This window comes from Vulpes vulpes, chromosome 15 (assembly GCF_048418805.1).
Source record: "Vulpes vulpes isolate BD-2025 chromosome 15, VulVul3, whole genome shotgun sequence".
Classification (NCBI taxonomy): Eukaryota; Metazoa; Chordata; class Mammalia; order Carnivora; family Canidae; genus Vulpes; species Vulpes vulpes.
In genome coordinates this window covers 72,309,477-72,323,356 of record NC_132794.1, presented here as the reverse complement: position 1 = coordinate 72,323,356, position 13,880 = coordinate 72,309,477, and the positions used below count along the sequence as shown (strand labels likewise).

The following is a 13,880-nucleotide window of genomic DNA, read 5'->3' as shown; positions in this document are numbered from 1 at the left end:
ACGACCCACCGACCCACCGAGCGCTCGGGGTCTGACAGCCTGGGTACGGATCCCCACCCACACTCCCCCATCCACTAAACCTGCAACCCAGAGCAGTCCACTTACCCTCACTGAGCCTCTGGAAAGCGGGATGGTCTGCTAACAGAATCCACCTCATGGCTGCGCAGAGTCAGTGCGAGCGTGTGTGCCCAGTGCCCACTTAATAACTGTTATTCTTGAGGGGATGGTGATTAATCTTCACAGGATGCGGACCATTAGCGACTGGATTGAGAAGGTTCTGGCTCCCAGTCAGAAGATCTGGGTGTGCATCCCAGCTCTGACCCACATTAGCTCTGGGATTAGGGTGTGGCCATGTTTTCACTCAGAGACTCTGTTTATTCGGCTGTAAATAGGGGGATCCCTCCTCACTGTGGGACCCTCCAAAGGATTCGTGTTTGTTTTCTGTAAAAGGGACTGTCCTGAGCCGACCTGGGTGCCTCCCATTGCTGGGTTAATTAATTGGAAGGAGGGTGCCAGCCAGAAACCAATTAGGCAGTCCTCTAGGGGCCTCTTGGGGGAGGGGAGGGGGTGGGCAAGGAAGGGCAGGGGGAGGGGCAGCTCCTCCTCCATTGTCCCCAACCCACTGCCTGGTGCCTCCTCTGCAGCTGGTCCCCCACTCCAAGCCCACAAAGGAGAGGCTCATTCTCAACAGCTTCTTTTCATGTGGAAGCCACTGGATTTGCATCTGGCCTGGCCTGGCAGGGCCTGCTCCGCGCCAGCTGCTCCAAGCTTCCCAGGCTGCGGGCTGCAAGGGGCCTGAGCCTAAAAGGGCCCACGGACAGGGAAGGCAGGACACGGAACAAGCCGATCAGGAGAAGAGGGAAGGCGAGGGGGCTGGGCGCCCAGGGAATCTGCACATTCTCTCATCTCCTGGACACCAGACAAATTCTGTGGCTAGCATATACAAATCAGAATCTGCCCCAGTGCCAGGAGCCGGCGGTGGCTGAGGCCATGTCTGCTCCAGGCTAGCCAACCCGGGAGAGAGATGGAAAAACTCACTCCATCCCTGAGCTGCCAGGGACCGAGGCTGCCAGGCCGTTGGTCTAGCCAGTGTCCACACTCCCAAACCCGCCAAGCTCAAGTCTATGCTGATTCCGCAGGGCCAGCTTCTGGGGCCCCGGGGAGCCTCGCAGTCCTTCCCAGATGCCTCTGCACGCTGCCATAGGCACTTAGGTGGCAAGGGCCCCCAGGCCAAGAGAACACAGGGCAGCGGGGGCACATCTGGGAAGAAAGTAACTCATCAGAGCTCTTCTGAGAGGGAGAGACAGTATGGAAGGATCTCGAAGTTTTGAGCACTTACAGTGTGGAGAAGACAGACCTTTCCTGGCTTGTGCCCCCTGGACCTTGAGACTCTTAACTCAGGACTTTGGCACATCTCCTCCCTCATCTGGACAGCAGGGGCTGGGGCTTTGGCGTTCTGTGGCCCTAATGCCCAACACGTGGCCTGGCCCTGAGTAGGAGCTCGGAGGGCGCTGGCCCTAGAGTCCATGAATTTTAGCCACATACCTTCTGCATGAGAATGCTGGGTATCTGGAGGAAGAACGGAGTGGAGGGAGGAGGTAGAAAGGGTGCACACAGCAGAGAAGGCAGCAGAAGCACCCCCCCCCCTTCAGGTTTCTGGAAGTTGGGTCTGTGTGGTAACGTCTCCGCCCTTGAACTGGCTCTGTCATAGGCTTGCTCGCTCATCTCTTCTCTCAGTAAGAGCCAGACAGGAAAGAGGTGCTGGGAAGTGGAATGTCTGGGAGTCCAGGCATCTCCTGGGTGGGCCAGGTCCTGGGTCCCGGAGTTGGAGCCAGAAGGGCTTCGTACCCCTTCCCTTCCTATCCCGACTCTGGGTGTAGCAAGGGCTCCTCTAGGCCTTGGCCCTGTGCTTTTTCTTTTCTTTTCTTTTCTTTTTTTTAAGATTTTATTTATTTATTCATGAAGGACACACACAGAGAGGCAGGGACACAGGCAGAGGGAGATGCAGGGTCCCTGTAAGGAGCCTGATGTGGGACATGATCCCAGGGGATCATGACCTGAAAGAAGGCAGATGCTCAACCGCTGAGCCACCCAGGTGCCCCCCCACTCCTCCGCCGATGCTTTTTCAATAAGAGAAGAGGGCTGCCCAGCAGAGGGCAACTCTGACACCAGGGGTCCAGTAGGGTAACTGGAGTGGACCCCAAACCCCTGTCCTTGCGCAGGCTGCCTGAGGTCCCCCTTGCAGGACAGCCAGGTGGCAGGAGCACTGCCTGGGAGTGAGGAGGACCCAGGTTCTGGACCCTCTGGCGTCAAACTTGCTGAGGGACTTTTGGTAAGTCATGGCTCATTTCCTGGGTCTCAGATCCATTATTTGTCAAGAGAGAGATCTGGATTTTTTTACTCAAACGTCTTATTCCCTGAGGCCACTCTTCGGTGACCTCGCCAAGCGAAAGCCTGTTAGTGACGACCTGGACAAGGCAACGCTGTCCTCTGTCCCATCACACTTAGCAGGAGCCAGAGGCTCCTATGCGATGAGCGGGGCTCTGCTGGGCCAGGGGCAGGAGAGCAAAGGTTGATGCACAGTGGGAGGTGCCAGGGCGCATCTGATGATGCCACTTGTGAATCTGGAACTGGAGGCCTGGAGGGCGAGTATTCTCTTTGCCCACACTTCATCTCTTAAGACCTGAGGCGCCGCGGGCATTCCCACAGGTTGCTCAGGGTACTGTTCCTGGGCTGCTGACCCCCTGAGCTGGCCTTGGGACCACGGAAAGCGCTCAGCTGGCATCTAATGTAACAAAGCACACCTGAGAACAAGGCAGCCCAGTCACTAAAAGCCATCACCTTCCTTACCTACGAGCCCCACCTCTGGTCCCCACCTCTGGTCGCATCCAGACAAAAGTCAGGGTGAAGTCACCCTGAAGGACCTCAAAGCAGCAAAAGGAGTTTGCAGATGCCTGCAGTCCTGCATTATAGCGGGCAGACTTTTCTTATAGCCTATTGACTTATACTCTACACACAATTCTAATGAATTTTGTTCTGTTTTCGCAGCTCATGGCAGTTTAGAAACATATTCAGAAGAGAGAAGTGCTGGTAGTCTGGCATATGGCTGAAATGGTGTAGAGAGAGAGAGAGAGAAGACGTGTGGATAGCGAGCAGAAGGGCTCAAAGAATCAAAGCACCCTGTTCCTGAGAAAGCAGCCTTTGCTCCCTCAGCCCTCACTTGCCCTCTGGACGGATACTGGACTGAAACTGGGAGGAGGTGGTGGGGCCTTAACCTCCTGTGGATGTGTACGGTCTGGGCAGCTGCATCCCTTCTTCTCTCTTTCTTCTCCTCCTCGTTACATAAAGAAACTAAGACAGCTTATGAAATTAGACACAATAAAGCAAGAGTTTAAAGCGTCACACCCAGGAGTCATGGCATCTGGCTGGAAGGTTCCACTCCAGGAAGAGACCTGCACTGCTCTTTATCTCCAGTGCTGTTGAGCCCAGGCTTTATGTGGGACTTGAGCAGCTGCGCCTCACAAGGAAGGGGGCTGGGGTACGTGCACGAGAGACGGAGGATGGTAAATAGAAACTGAAGACCCATGTATTCTCAGGAAGTGCTACTGAAGATCTAGCAGCTTGTCATCGGATTTCCTCTTCTCCACTTTCCAGGCCCTCTGAGCTAACAAGAACCTCCGTGCAACCCACAATGGACCCTGGCCCAGAGGACCCTAAGGGGGCAGGCAGCTGGGGGTCACCAGAAAGGGGTGACCTTTGCCTTGAGGAGCAGCAGCAAGGACTGGGGTCTCACCCTCTAACCCTGCTCTCCACTACCTGTCACTCCACCTCCCAGTTCCCCCTTCAGGGCTCCCCTTCATATCTGTCTTGTAACTAGACCAACCCCCACTCCAGAATAGAAAGTTCTGTCTCCATCAGAGCCAACTTCCTTGCAGAGCTGAGCCAAGGCCCAACAGAAGGGACCCAACACATCAAGGAAACCAATTGCTGCACCTCACAGATGGGAAAACAGAGGATGGAAGTGACTAGTCCAAGGTCACACAACCTATTCCTGGCTGGTTGAGGACCAGAGGCCTGGCCTTCAGACTCCCAGACCACTGTGGTTCTCCTTAGGACTCATAGAGAAGCCTTTTCCAGCCGGCTTGCAGGCAGCGGGAGGGCCCCCAGGCCCTCTCCTGCATTTCTTTTGCTCTTCTAGGCCTCCCCATGATGCACACTACCGGTCTGTGAAGGCCTGGCAAGGGGAGAGAGGCTAGGGTTAAGGTGGGGATTTTATATAATCCTCTGAGCTGGCTTAAACTGATGCCACATTGGTTAGGACAGGCGGGACATACAGAAGGGCTTGGTGGGGGATGGGGGCCAAGGGGAGGGCATTAGGGAGTAATCACTAGATATCAAGAGGCTAGCCTGTCAATGTAGTAGATGAGTACTGACCCTCGTGGGCGCTCCCCACCCAGGGCCTGAGCCTCCAAGCAGTGACCCCCTCTCATGGGAATAACCCAGTTGCTGGGGTACTCCATAGTGCAGAGCACTGCAAAGATCACAGGCCATAGGTTGAGACAGATCTGGGGGCAAACTCCAGCTCTGCTACTTACTTGCTGTGTGACCTTAGGCAAGTCCCTCTACCTCTCTGAGCCTCAGCTTCCTCCTCTTTTAAGGGGGACCGAACACACCTTCCTTGCAGGCCTTCTGGGAAGCAAGGCTGCCTGAGCTCATGTGCATAAAGAGACACAGGGGAGACATTGAGTCAAACCTCAGTGCTATTACTACAAATCTCGTATGCTTTATCTCTCATCCAGGCCCATCCATTACTCTTCTGCCTCGGCCTGCTTGCGTCTTTGACGTTAATAACCTTAACGATAATAATCCTCCCCAGCCAAAGAGCATTTGCATCATTTCAAAACACTGAGCATCCTCCCCACTGTGGGCCACAGCAGCCCTGCCAGTAGTAGTTAAAACTGAGGCAGACCCTCAGCCTCATTCTCCCAAAACGGCTCTAAGTCCCAATTCTGGCATTGAGCCCAAGACCACGGTCAGACACATTGTCTGATGGCAGGCAAATCTCCCGGGGGGGACTGGTAGCCCCTGGCTTCTCACGAGGAACCAGAACCACCCCTCCCATCACCTCCATAGCTGACCCTTCATCTGGTCCACTGCTCTGACCACAAGCAAGCTGTCCTCTCCCCACCAGCCTCCAACTCTCCAGTCCTGAGAGCCAGGTGGGCAGCTGTTGGAATCTGGCCTTGGGTGCCTGGACCCCCAAGGATCACGGACCAGGCCGTGAACTCCTTACCCTAACAGAGCTCTCTGAAAAGTGTGGGTTCACCACCTTGGATCTTCTTACTGGTTCTCCAACTGCCTGTCACCATCCCCAGGACCCATGTTCTCATCCTCATATTCCACGAGAGGAAGGGCCCAGCCAAGGTCACCCGCGGGGTTTGGGGTAGAGCTGGGGAGTGAACTCAGGTCTCCTAACGCCCGTGCACTTTGCGCAGCTACCTCGGTCTGCTTTCCATAGCAGAGAGTGTTCCCCCAAAGTGTCTCCAATAAACCCGGCCCCCGTGCCAGAGCCCAAGAACTCTGGCTGCCGGAATGCGCATCTCCCCCTTCCCTGTCACATTCCCTCCCCATATCTCGGAGCAGGTCACCACGGGAGCTGTCCTATCCCCGGTGGCAGCAGCTCCTGGGCTGGGGGAGCGCCTCTCCCGGGGAGCAGCTCCGGAGCGGGGCCGGAGTTCGTGGGGTGGGCGGCGGAGGCCGGCAGGTGCGGCGGCTCCCGGGGCGACCAGCCCGTTCCCCCGTCCACTGTGCTGCGGGCGGCGCTCCCCGCGGCGCGCTCCGACGGGGGACACCGCGCAGCTGCCCCACTCTGCTCTCCAGGGGTTAAAAATGCAGCACCCCCAAACAAGGGTTAAAAATGCAGGCGCGGGGCGGGCCGGCGCGGAGGGATGTGGGCCAATCCTCCCCCTTCCCTCCGCAGTCCCGGGGCGCGAGCGACCCGAGGGCCCGGGGGCGCCCAGGAGGCGCGCGCCGCCCCTCCCCGGGCCCGGGCCCCCTCCCCGCGCCCACACCCCCGCGCCCCCCGCCGCCCAGCCCGGGGGCTGCAGGCGCCGGCGGGGCCGGGTCCCGGGGGCCGGGGGCCGGGGGCCGGGTCCCGGGCGCGGCGGCGGGCGAGCGGCGCTTACCTTTGTGACAGTCATGCAGGAAGTCCGGGGCGGTGCGGGGGCGGCGGCGGGAGGCGGCCGGGCGCGGCGCGGGCAGCTCTGGGCGCGCTCCCCGTGCCCCGCGCCCCAGCCCCGCGGGCCGCTCGGCTGAGCCTGGGGGCCGCGCTCCGGGCGGGCAGCGCGCAGGGACCGCTCGTCGGCGCTCGCCCGCCGCTCCGCTGATGTCAGCCCCGAATGTGCATTTATAATAGATGAGCCTCCTTCGCCGCAGGAAGGCGAGGCAGGAAGAAAGGGAGAGGGGGAGAGGGCCCAGGCTGGGGGGCGGGGGGAGGAAGGGGGGCCGGGAACTCGCTACAAAGGAGGAGGCGGAGGGAGGAGGAGGAGGAGGAGGGGGAGGGGGAGGAGGAGGAGGAGGGGGAGGAAGAGGAGGAGGAAGAGGAGGAGGAGGAGGGGGAGGAGGGGGAGGAAGACGGGGAGGAGGAGGAGAGGGAGGAGGAAGAGGAAGAGGAGGAGGAGGGGGAGGAGGGGAAGGAAGAGCAGGAGGAGGGGGAGGAGGAGGAGGGGGAGGAAAACGGGGGAGGAGGGGGAGGAAGAAGAGGAGGAGGAGGAGAGGGAGGAGGAGGAGGAAGAGGAGGAGGAGGGGGAGAAGGGGAAGGAAGAGGAGGAGGAGGGGGAGGAGGAGGAGGGGGAAGCGCGCGCCCGCCGGCTGCCCTGCCCCGCGCCCCGGGCTCGCTAGCCCTTCGCCAGGCACCGCAGCTCCCGGAGCCCCGGCCCGGCGCCCAGGCCCGCGGCCTTAACCCCCTCGCGCCCGCGGATGCCCCGCGTCCCGGCGAGGCCCTGTCCTGGCACCTGCCGGCTGCGGGCGCGCGTCCACCGCGGCGCTCGGGGGCCGGGGACGCGGCTGAAGTCCCGCGCTGGACGGCCGGGGCGCCGCGTGGGCCGAGGAGCCCGCCGGGCTCGCCCCCTGGAGGTTGGCGACGTGGGTCCGGGCCGGAGAGGGGCGTGGCGGCCTCAGGCCCTGCCTAGTCCGACCCGGCGCGGGGTCGCGGGTGGGGGGGTGGGCTGCGCCTGCAGTCCCGGAGCCTAACTCCCGCCGCGGGGGGCTGGGCCCGCGGGCTCCGTGGCCAATTCACAGGGAAAGACCCTGAGGCCCCGCGCGCCAAGCGACTTGGGCGAGCGCACCCAGCCGGGCCGGGCGGTTCTCCTGGCGCCCGCTCCGTCCACGTCGCCTCGCGCTCTCTGCAGAGCCCCTTGGTGCAAAAGCGGCCGATCCGTGCCCTAGGTGTGCACACTGCGCTTGGGTGCAGCGCTGCCTGGAGGAGCATGGGTGTGACCCGTTGGTGCACGACTCCTGACCCGGGTCACATCGTGTGTGTGTGTGTGTGTGTGTGTGTGTGTGTGTGTGTGTACACACGGGAGCTGCTCCCGGACTTGAGAGGCAACCACCTGAAGGTGACCCCGCAGGTCTCCTCCTTCCCGAGCACCTGAGCAGAACCGGTTTTGGCAGATACTGAACCGCTGAGACTCAGAAGAGGAGGGATTAGTGGAAACCGAGGCTGAGGGATCTTTGGGGAGGGGGGCACCCCCTCTGCAAGCCCGGAAGTGCTGGCTTCCTGCTCCACCGCGACTGCACAAAGCAGTGAACTAGACCAAGTGGACCAGGTGGTGTGTGGACACCTGCTCTGTGGGAGGTGCTGGAGGAAGAGGGGAGATCAGTTACCTGCCTTCAGGAAGCGCGCAGAGTCCCCTGCGCCAAGTAATCAGCATCTGTAGAGCGCTTTGTGGATCCACCTGCTATTTTTATTTTCACTTTTTTCTGGTATTCCCACATGCAAGAGTATGAGGCAGGAATTACCATCTTCATTTTGCTGATGAGTGAACACACTCAGAGAGGGGAGGGGACCTGTCGAAGATCACAGGGTGACAGAGCCAGGACTTTAACAGAAGTCATATATATATATATAGGATTTATTTATTCATGAGAGAGAGAGAGAGAGAGAGGCAAAGACATAGGTAGAGGGAGAAGCAGGCTCCCCACCGGGAAGCCCAATGTGGGATTCGATCCCAGGACCATAGGATCAGGCCCTGAGCCCAAGACAGACACTCAACTGCTGAGCCACCCAGGCACTGGAACAGAGGTCTTTTTAAATGGAGCACAGCGCTGTGCCTTGGCTCTGTGGATTCCAGGGTGTACTCATACCTGCTGCCTTATTTTTTTTTAAGATTTTATTTATTTATTCATGAGAGATGGGGAGAGAGAGAGAGAGAGAGAGGCAGAGACACAGGCAGAGGGAGAAGCAGGCTCCATGCAGGGAGCCTGATGTGGGACTCGATCCTGGGTCTCCAGGATCAGGCCCTGGGCTGGAGGCAGCGCTAAACTGCTGAGCCACCCGGGCTGCCCAACCTGCTGCCTTATTTGAGCTTCACCCTTGTTCTGGGAGATGGATGGACAGCTAAGCTGCCAGCCCCGCTTCCACACATGAGGAGTTTGGATGGCTTACTGTTTCTCCTGGGGAGCAAATGTCGATGCTGTTCTCCATCTTTTCCGTACACACTCTTCCCGTTCCCAGGTTGGACCTCATGCCTTTGACCACACCGCTCCCCTGCCTAGAATGCTCTCTTCATGTTAATGCACTAACCCAAACACTCCCCCACCTCTCAGGGGCCCTATCTCCTTGCTGTATCCATCCCTGACAAGTCCAGCCCCGCTGCTCCCCCTGTTGCATTTGGGTCCGGGTGCCTGGTCTTGTCTTCATGAGCTTCTGTTGGCATAGATGGTGAGCTGTCAAGTGTCTGGAGCACAAGGGCATGGTTTCTCTTGCCGTATACCCCTGGGCAAACAGTAGGTGCTCAGTGAATATTTAATGCCATTAACAATGAATCAAGCAAATAAACCTTGGATGTGCAGCAGCAGAAATTTAAATTAGACTCACAAAAGCATTTCCCCTCAGCGAGCTGTCCTGCATCAGAAGTGGGTCACATTCCCAGTCTGGATTGTCTGGGTAGGTCAGTCTTGGAGACAGGAGGATGGACCTCAAGACCTTTCTGGGGCCCCTCCAGCCCTTCTTGGAAGACGTTAAAGGACAACCCCAAAACACCAATCACCCTTCCCCCATGGCTGTACTTGTCCACTTTTATCTCTCATGGATATTTAAAATCCCAGATTGTTAGCCTCAGCTCGCCAGCATGGCTCTTGGCACCTTCCCCACCATCCGCTGGCATTGTGGGCTCTGGGAATGAGACAAATACTTAATATCAGCTTGAGCCAAATGTAATTAGGAACATCAATCTGCTGCCCACAACCCACGTGACATGCTCCAAAGGCAGACAGAGAACGTTTCTGATCCCTCACAAGCTGGTGGCTCACCCCTCTTGTCTCATCTCCCCGCCAGGACGGAGGTCTGGGAGAGCGCGGACCCTCTCAGAGAACTCTGCATCCCTTTGTCAAGTCAAGGGTTTGGCCCATCGAAGATATTCAGAAATGCATCTTCTGTGGTGCAGTTGTCTATACCCCAACTCCTCCTGCCCTGGGCTCCAGCAACGTCCTGGGCTCCTGGGCTCATCTTAGTTTGCATTCTCCGCAAAGCAGAGCCTGAGAAAGGAGTTGGGTGCAGGTGGTTTACTTGGAAAGTGATCCCAGCAAGTAGGAGTGGGACAGAGGGGACGGGGGTGAGTAGTGAGTCTGGGAAGGAAAGATATGCCAATATAAGATCGGTATTATGGTGCACCTGGGTGGCTCAGCGGTTGAGCATCTGCCTTCGGCTCAGGGCGTGATCCCGGGGTTCTGGGATCGAGTCCCGCATTGGGCTCCTTGTGTGGAGGCTGCTTCTCCCTCTGCCTGTGTCTCTGCCTCTCTCTCTGCGTCTCTCATGAATAAATAAATAAAATCTTAAAAAAAAAAAAGGTTACTTTTATATTGTGTGTTCTCAAGGTCACTGCTGGCTTCCAGGGGGCCCCATTTCCCCAGGGTCCTCTGGGATGTGTCCTGCATTGCTTGCTAGGAGTCAATCAGCAGGCCTTTACAGACAGGGAGGCTGAGGGAATGTGCTACAATCCGTGGAGTAGGGGATCCCTGGGTGGCTCAGCGGTTGAGCACCTGACTTCAGCCCAGGGCCTGATCCTAGAGTCCTGGGATCAAGTCCCACGTCAGGTTCCCTGCATGGAGCCTGCTTCTCCCTCTGCCTATGTCTCTACCTCTCTCTCTCTCTGTGTCTCTCATGAATAAATAAATAAAATCTTTAAAAAAAAACCCCAAAACAAAAACAATCCGTGGAGTAGAGTGTACAGTAGCGGCTCTGGTCTCCGCTAGACGCTTTCATGCCTCGGTGCTTTGCTCTATGCTCTCTCCTTGGCCTCGGATGCCTCTACCACCTCTTTCACTGCATGGCAAACTCCTGTTCACCCTTCAAAGCCCAGCTCAAATGGCCTCTCCTCTATGCGGCTCTCCTGACACCACCTCCACGGTGGCCTGATTCGAACTGCCTGATAATAATCCTAACTAAGTAGATTTGACCTGTCTCTTTGGATGGGCTATGACCATGTGTTCTCTTTCTCATCACAAGGAGTAGCTGGCACGCAGATGCTGGGTAACTGGTCAGCCGATCCAGTAAACCGGCACGTTTAGCTTCCGCCTTAGTGACCCCCTGGCTCCAGTCCCAGCACCCTGGAGGGAGGCATCGGTGCTCTCAACTGCAGGCTGTGCCCTGCCTAGTGGGTTCATGCGCCCCGGCACCGTGCTGGGTGCCACCTGCCCAGACGTGGGGACACGTCCGAGACCAGGCATGAGCGCTACCCAGTATCAGGGTATCAGGGCAGATGGCCAAAGCCATGGAGCCCCAGAGGAGGGAGGTGCTCCTCCTATGCTCCCTGGCTGCCTCATTCATGCCATCCCAGGACACATGCACACCTGCCCTGGGTATTGAGTCCACAGGGCCTGCAGGCCTCACTGCCCGTCAGTCCTTCCCCTCCTCTCTACCTCCACTATTATTGCCCTAACACAGCCTTCTGCTTCGCTTGGGCTGCTCCACCTGGTCCTCCCACCTCCTGTCTTTTGCCCACCAATCCTTTCTCTACCCAGCAGCCCATGCCCTCCTGAACAAACACACACAGATCTGCCTCCCTGAAACTTATCAGGGGCTCCCCGGGGCCTTCCGGATGAAGCCCGAACAGGATTCCCCAAGACCTGCTCCAGCCCCTTTAATCTTCAGGCCTCCTGTCTCATCATACTCTTGCCCATCTCTCCCCCTCAGTACTTATCAGAGTCTTCCTCATGCTCTCCTTAGATGTTGCCTCCCCCAGGAAGCCTTCCTGGACTATGTATGAGCAGGACGGTAGCCGCCCAGCCTCAGTTCCTTTCCATACTCCCTGAGTTTCCTTCTGTGCTTGTGCATTGTTTTGTCGCTTCCTGTTTGTGTGTTTGGCACGTGCAGTAGGACACGCTTGAGGACAGGAGCTGCTCCTTGCTTCGGTGATTCCAGCACACAGCAACTCCAGCACCCTGCTTCATCCCCTTCCCTCTGTACAATTCTCATGGGTTCCATTTCTCCGTTCCTGTCTATTTTTCCCTGTTGCCCCAATCTCTCTCCCCGGCTACATGCCTCAGTTCCCGGGTGCTCTCCACCCCGTGTCTCTGCTGCCCCCGCCCTCCTGGCTTCCAATCTGCATGACTGTGTCCTCTCCACACTTCTTCACCGACGCACACCCCTCATGTCTGCATTTCCCACTCTGCCCTCCACCTCCTCAGGCCCTCCACTGCTCTTCATGCCCGGGTAGGGGCTCTCCTCTCTCCTCCCCTCCGCTGGACGTTCATGCCCTCTCTCTGTCTCCTCTCTCTCCTCCAGCTCCACTCTCTTGCCCTCTCATCTCTGTTTTTATCTCCATGTCCCTGTCTCTGTCTTGCTCTTTCTCTCACCCACTCTCTCTCCTTGTCCCTCACCCTTTTTCTCCATGGCCCCTATAGAACACACATAATGCTGATTTGGGGAGGGAGGGGTGCTGTTCTGGGGTGTCATCCTTCACCCCATATCAGAGGGGTAGTGGTCAGTGAGCCTCCTGAAAGCAGACACATCTGCGTCCTTGGCTGGGGACGCCATCAGCTGGGCTACAGGCTGTTCATCCGTGACCCACTCTGTGCCTCTGTGAGCTCGTGTGTGTGAGTATGGGCGTGTGTGTCCATATGCATGTCGTGTATATGTGGGATGTACGGAGACGGATGAAGGAGGAGGAGCTGCATAACGGGGCGCAGTGAGGGAAGCCGGGGTCAGCTCCCCCTAGCCCTGTCTGCTCCCGCAGCTCTCCCTCGGGCCCTGGTGGCCAACAGGTACATTCAGCCACAGGCGGGGAGGATGGCTTGCCCTGCAGGGCTCCCTCTCAGGCATTGCACATGCAGCCCAGAGACAGATGTGCTCCAGAAACAGCGCAGTGCTTGGGTGCTGTGCTCGAGAGCCGCAGTGCCTGGACTCAAATTCTGCACTGCCCACCCCCCACCCCCACCGCCTCCACTATCTGTGTGATCAGGACACTAGTTTGACCTCCTCGTACCCCATCTCCTCCTCTCCAACGTGGAGGTAATAACGTTGGCCCAGAGAGCTGGCACGGGATCTCAGTGAGAGAGCACTGGGGGCCGTGTATCTGCCCGAGCAGCCTGTGGATTAGGACTCCTCCAGGGCACCGGGAAGGGAATCAGGAGATCTGAGTTCTAGCTCAAGCTTTGCCACCCGTGACCCTGTGGTTTATCAAAGCACCATAGCCTCGCCAGGCACGGCGTACTCCTTTGTAGAATGAGATAACAGAACCCATCTACTCTAGAACTATCCATTGGCAAACATTTATTAAAGATGAAAAATAAGGTGCTTGGGGGACTCAGTGGGTTGGGGGTCTGCCTTCGGCTCAGGTCATGATTCCGGGGTCCTGGGATGGAGCCGAGCGTGGGGCTCTCTGCTCAGCGGGGAGCCTGCTTCTCCCTCTCCTCCCTGCTCGTGCTCTCTCTCGCTATCTCTGTTACTCTCTCTGTCTCTCTTTCTCTAAATAAATAGAATCTTAAAAAAGAAAAAATGAGAAATGTTCAAAAGAGAAAAGAAAGGGGAAGAAAAGCCCGCCATGCCGCCAACCACCAACAGAGGGTGTGAGCAGTCGCTGGTACAGAGCCACCTGGGACGCGGAACCAGATTCCCAGCCTTGAGCTCCTTTTGCATCTCAACTTTGGTAACACCTTACATGGGTGGTTCTCGAAGCCTGGGTCCCAGAGCAGCAGCAGCTTCACCTGGGAGCTGCTCTAAACATAGGTTCTTGGGCCTCATACCAGGCTTACTGACACAGAGATTCTGGAGGTAGGTCCAGGGTATGTTTAAATAAGTCCTCCTGGGATTCTGAGAAGCACCGGTTTTCTGCAGAGTCCGGTGGGCACCCAGTGGGCCAGCTGATGGGAAGGTGCTTTACAAACCACGCAGAACCAGTAGGAAGGGGCTGTTTTACCTCCCATCCCTCAGGCAGTGGTGCTGCATTTTAACCTGGCCTTCAAATTCATAGCTGGAAGCTTTTAAGATCTTTCCACTGAAGACATGGAGATTACAGGCTTGATAGGGAGCAGGAAGGGGTGAGGTGAGTCAGCCTGCTGCAGCTCCAGAGAGGGGGCCATGGCTCTGGATTTTTGTGCTTTAGCTTGAAATAACATGTGCAGACTCAGTGGCCCCGGGTACTGCCCAGAGTTAGCCCCCC

At 57.7% G+C, this 13,880-nt stretch overlaps 1 protein-coding gene across 5 annotated transcripts in view; it reads right to left on the bottom strand.

The window, feature by feature from the left end:
• Positions 1-7,146, bottom strand: part of CORO2B (coronin 2B) — a 132,946-nt gene extending 125,800 nt beyond the window's left edge. The window contains exon 1 of one of the 5 annotated variants that reach the window (XM_072738967.1): positions 7,014-7,146. Coding sequence is in view for 1 of the 5 variants with exons in the window: in XM_072738963.1 (XP_072595064.1) it covers positions 6,186-6,200 (15 nt within the window). In the remaining 4 variants the exon portion in view is untranslated. Of the gene's footprint in view, positions 1-105; positions 804-6,185; positions 6,359-7,013 lie in introns of those variants that run through there. The other 4 variants (XM_072738963.1, XM_072738964.1, XM_072738965.1 and 1 more) reach the window with 4 other exon arrangements.
• Between the last annotated feature and the right edge of the window lie 6,734 nt (positions 7,147-13,880).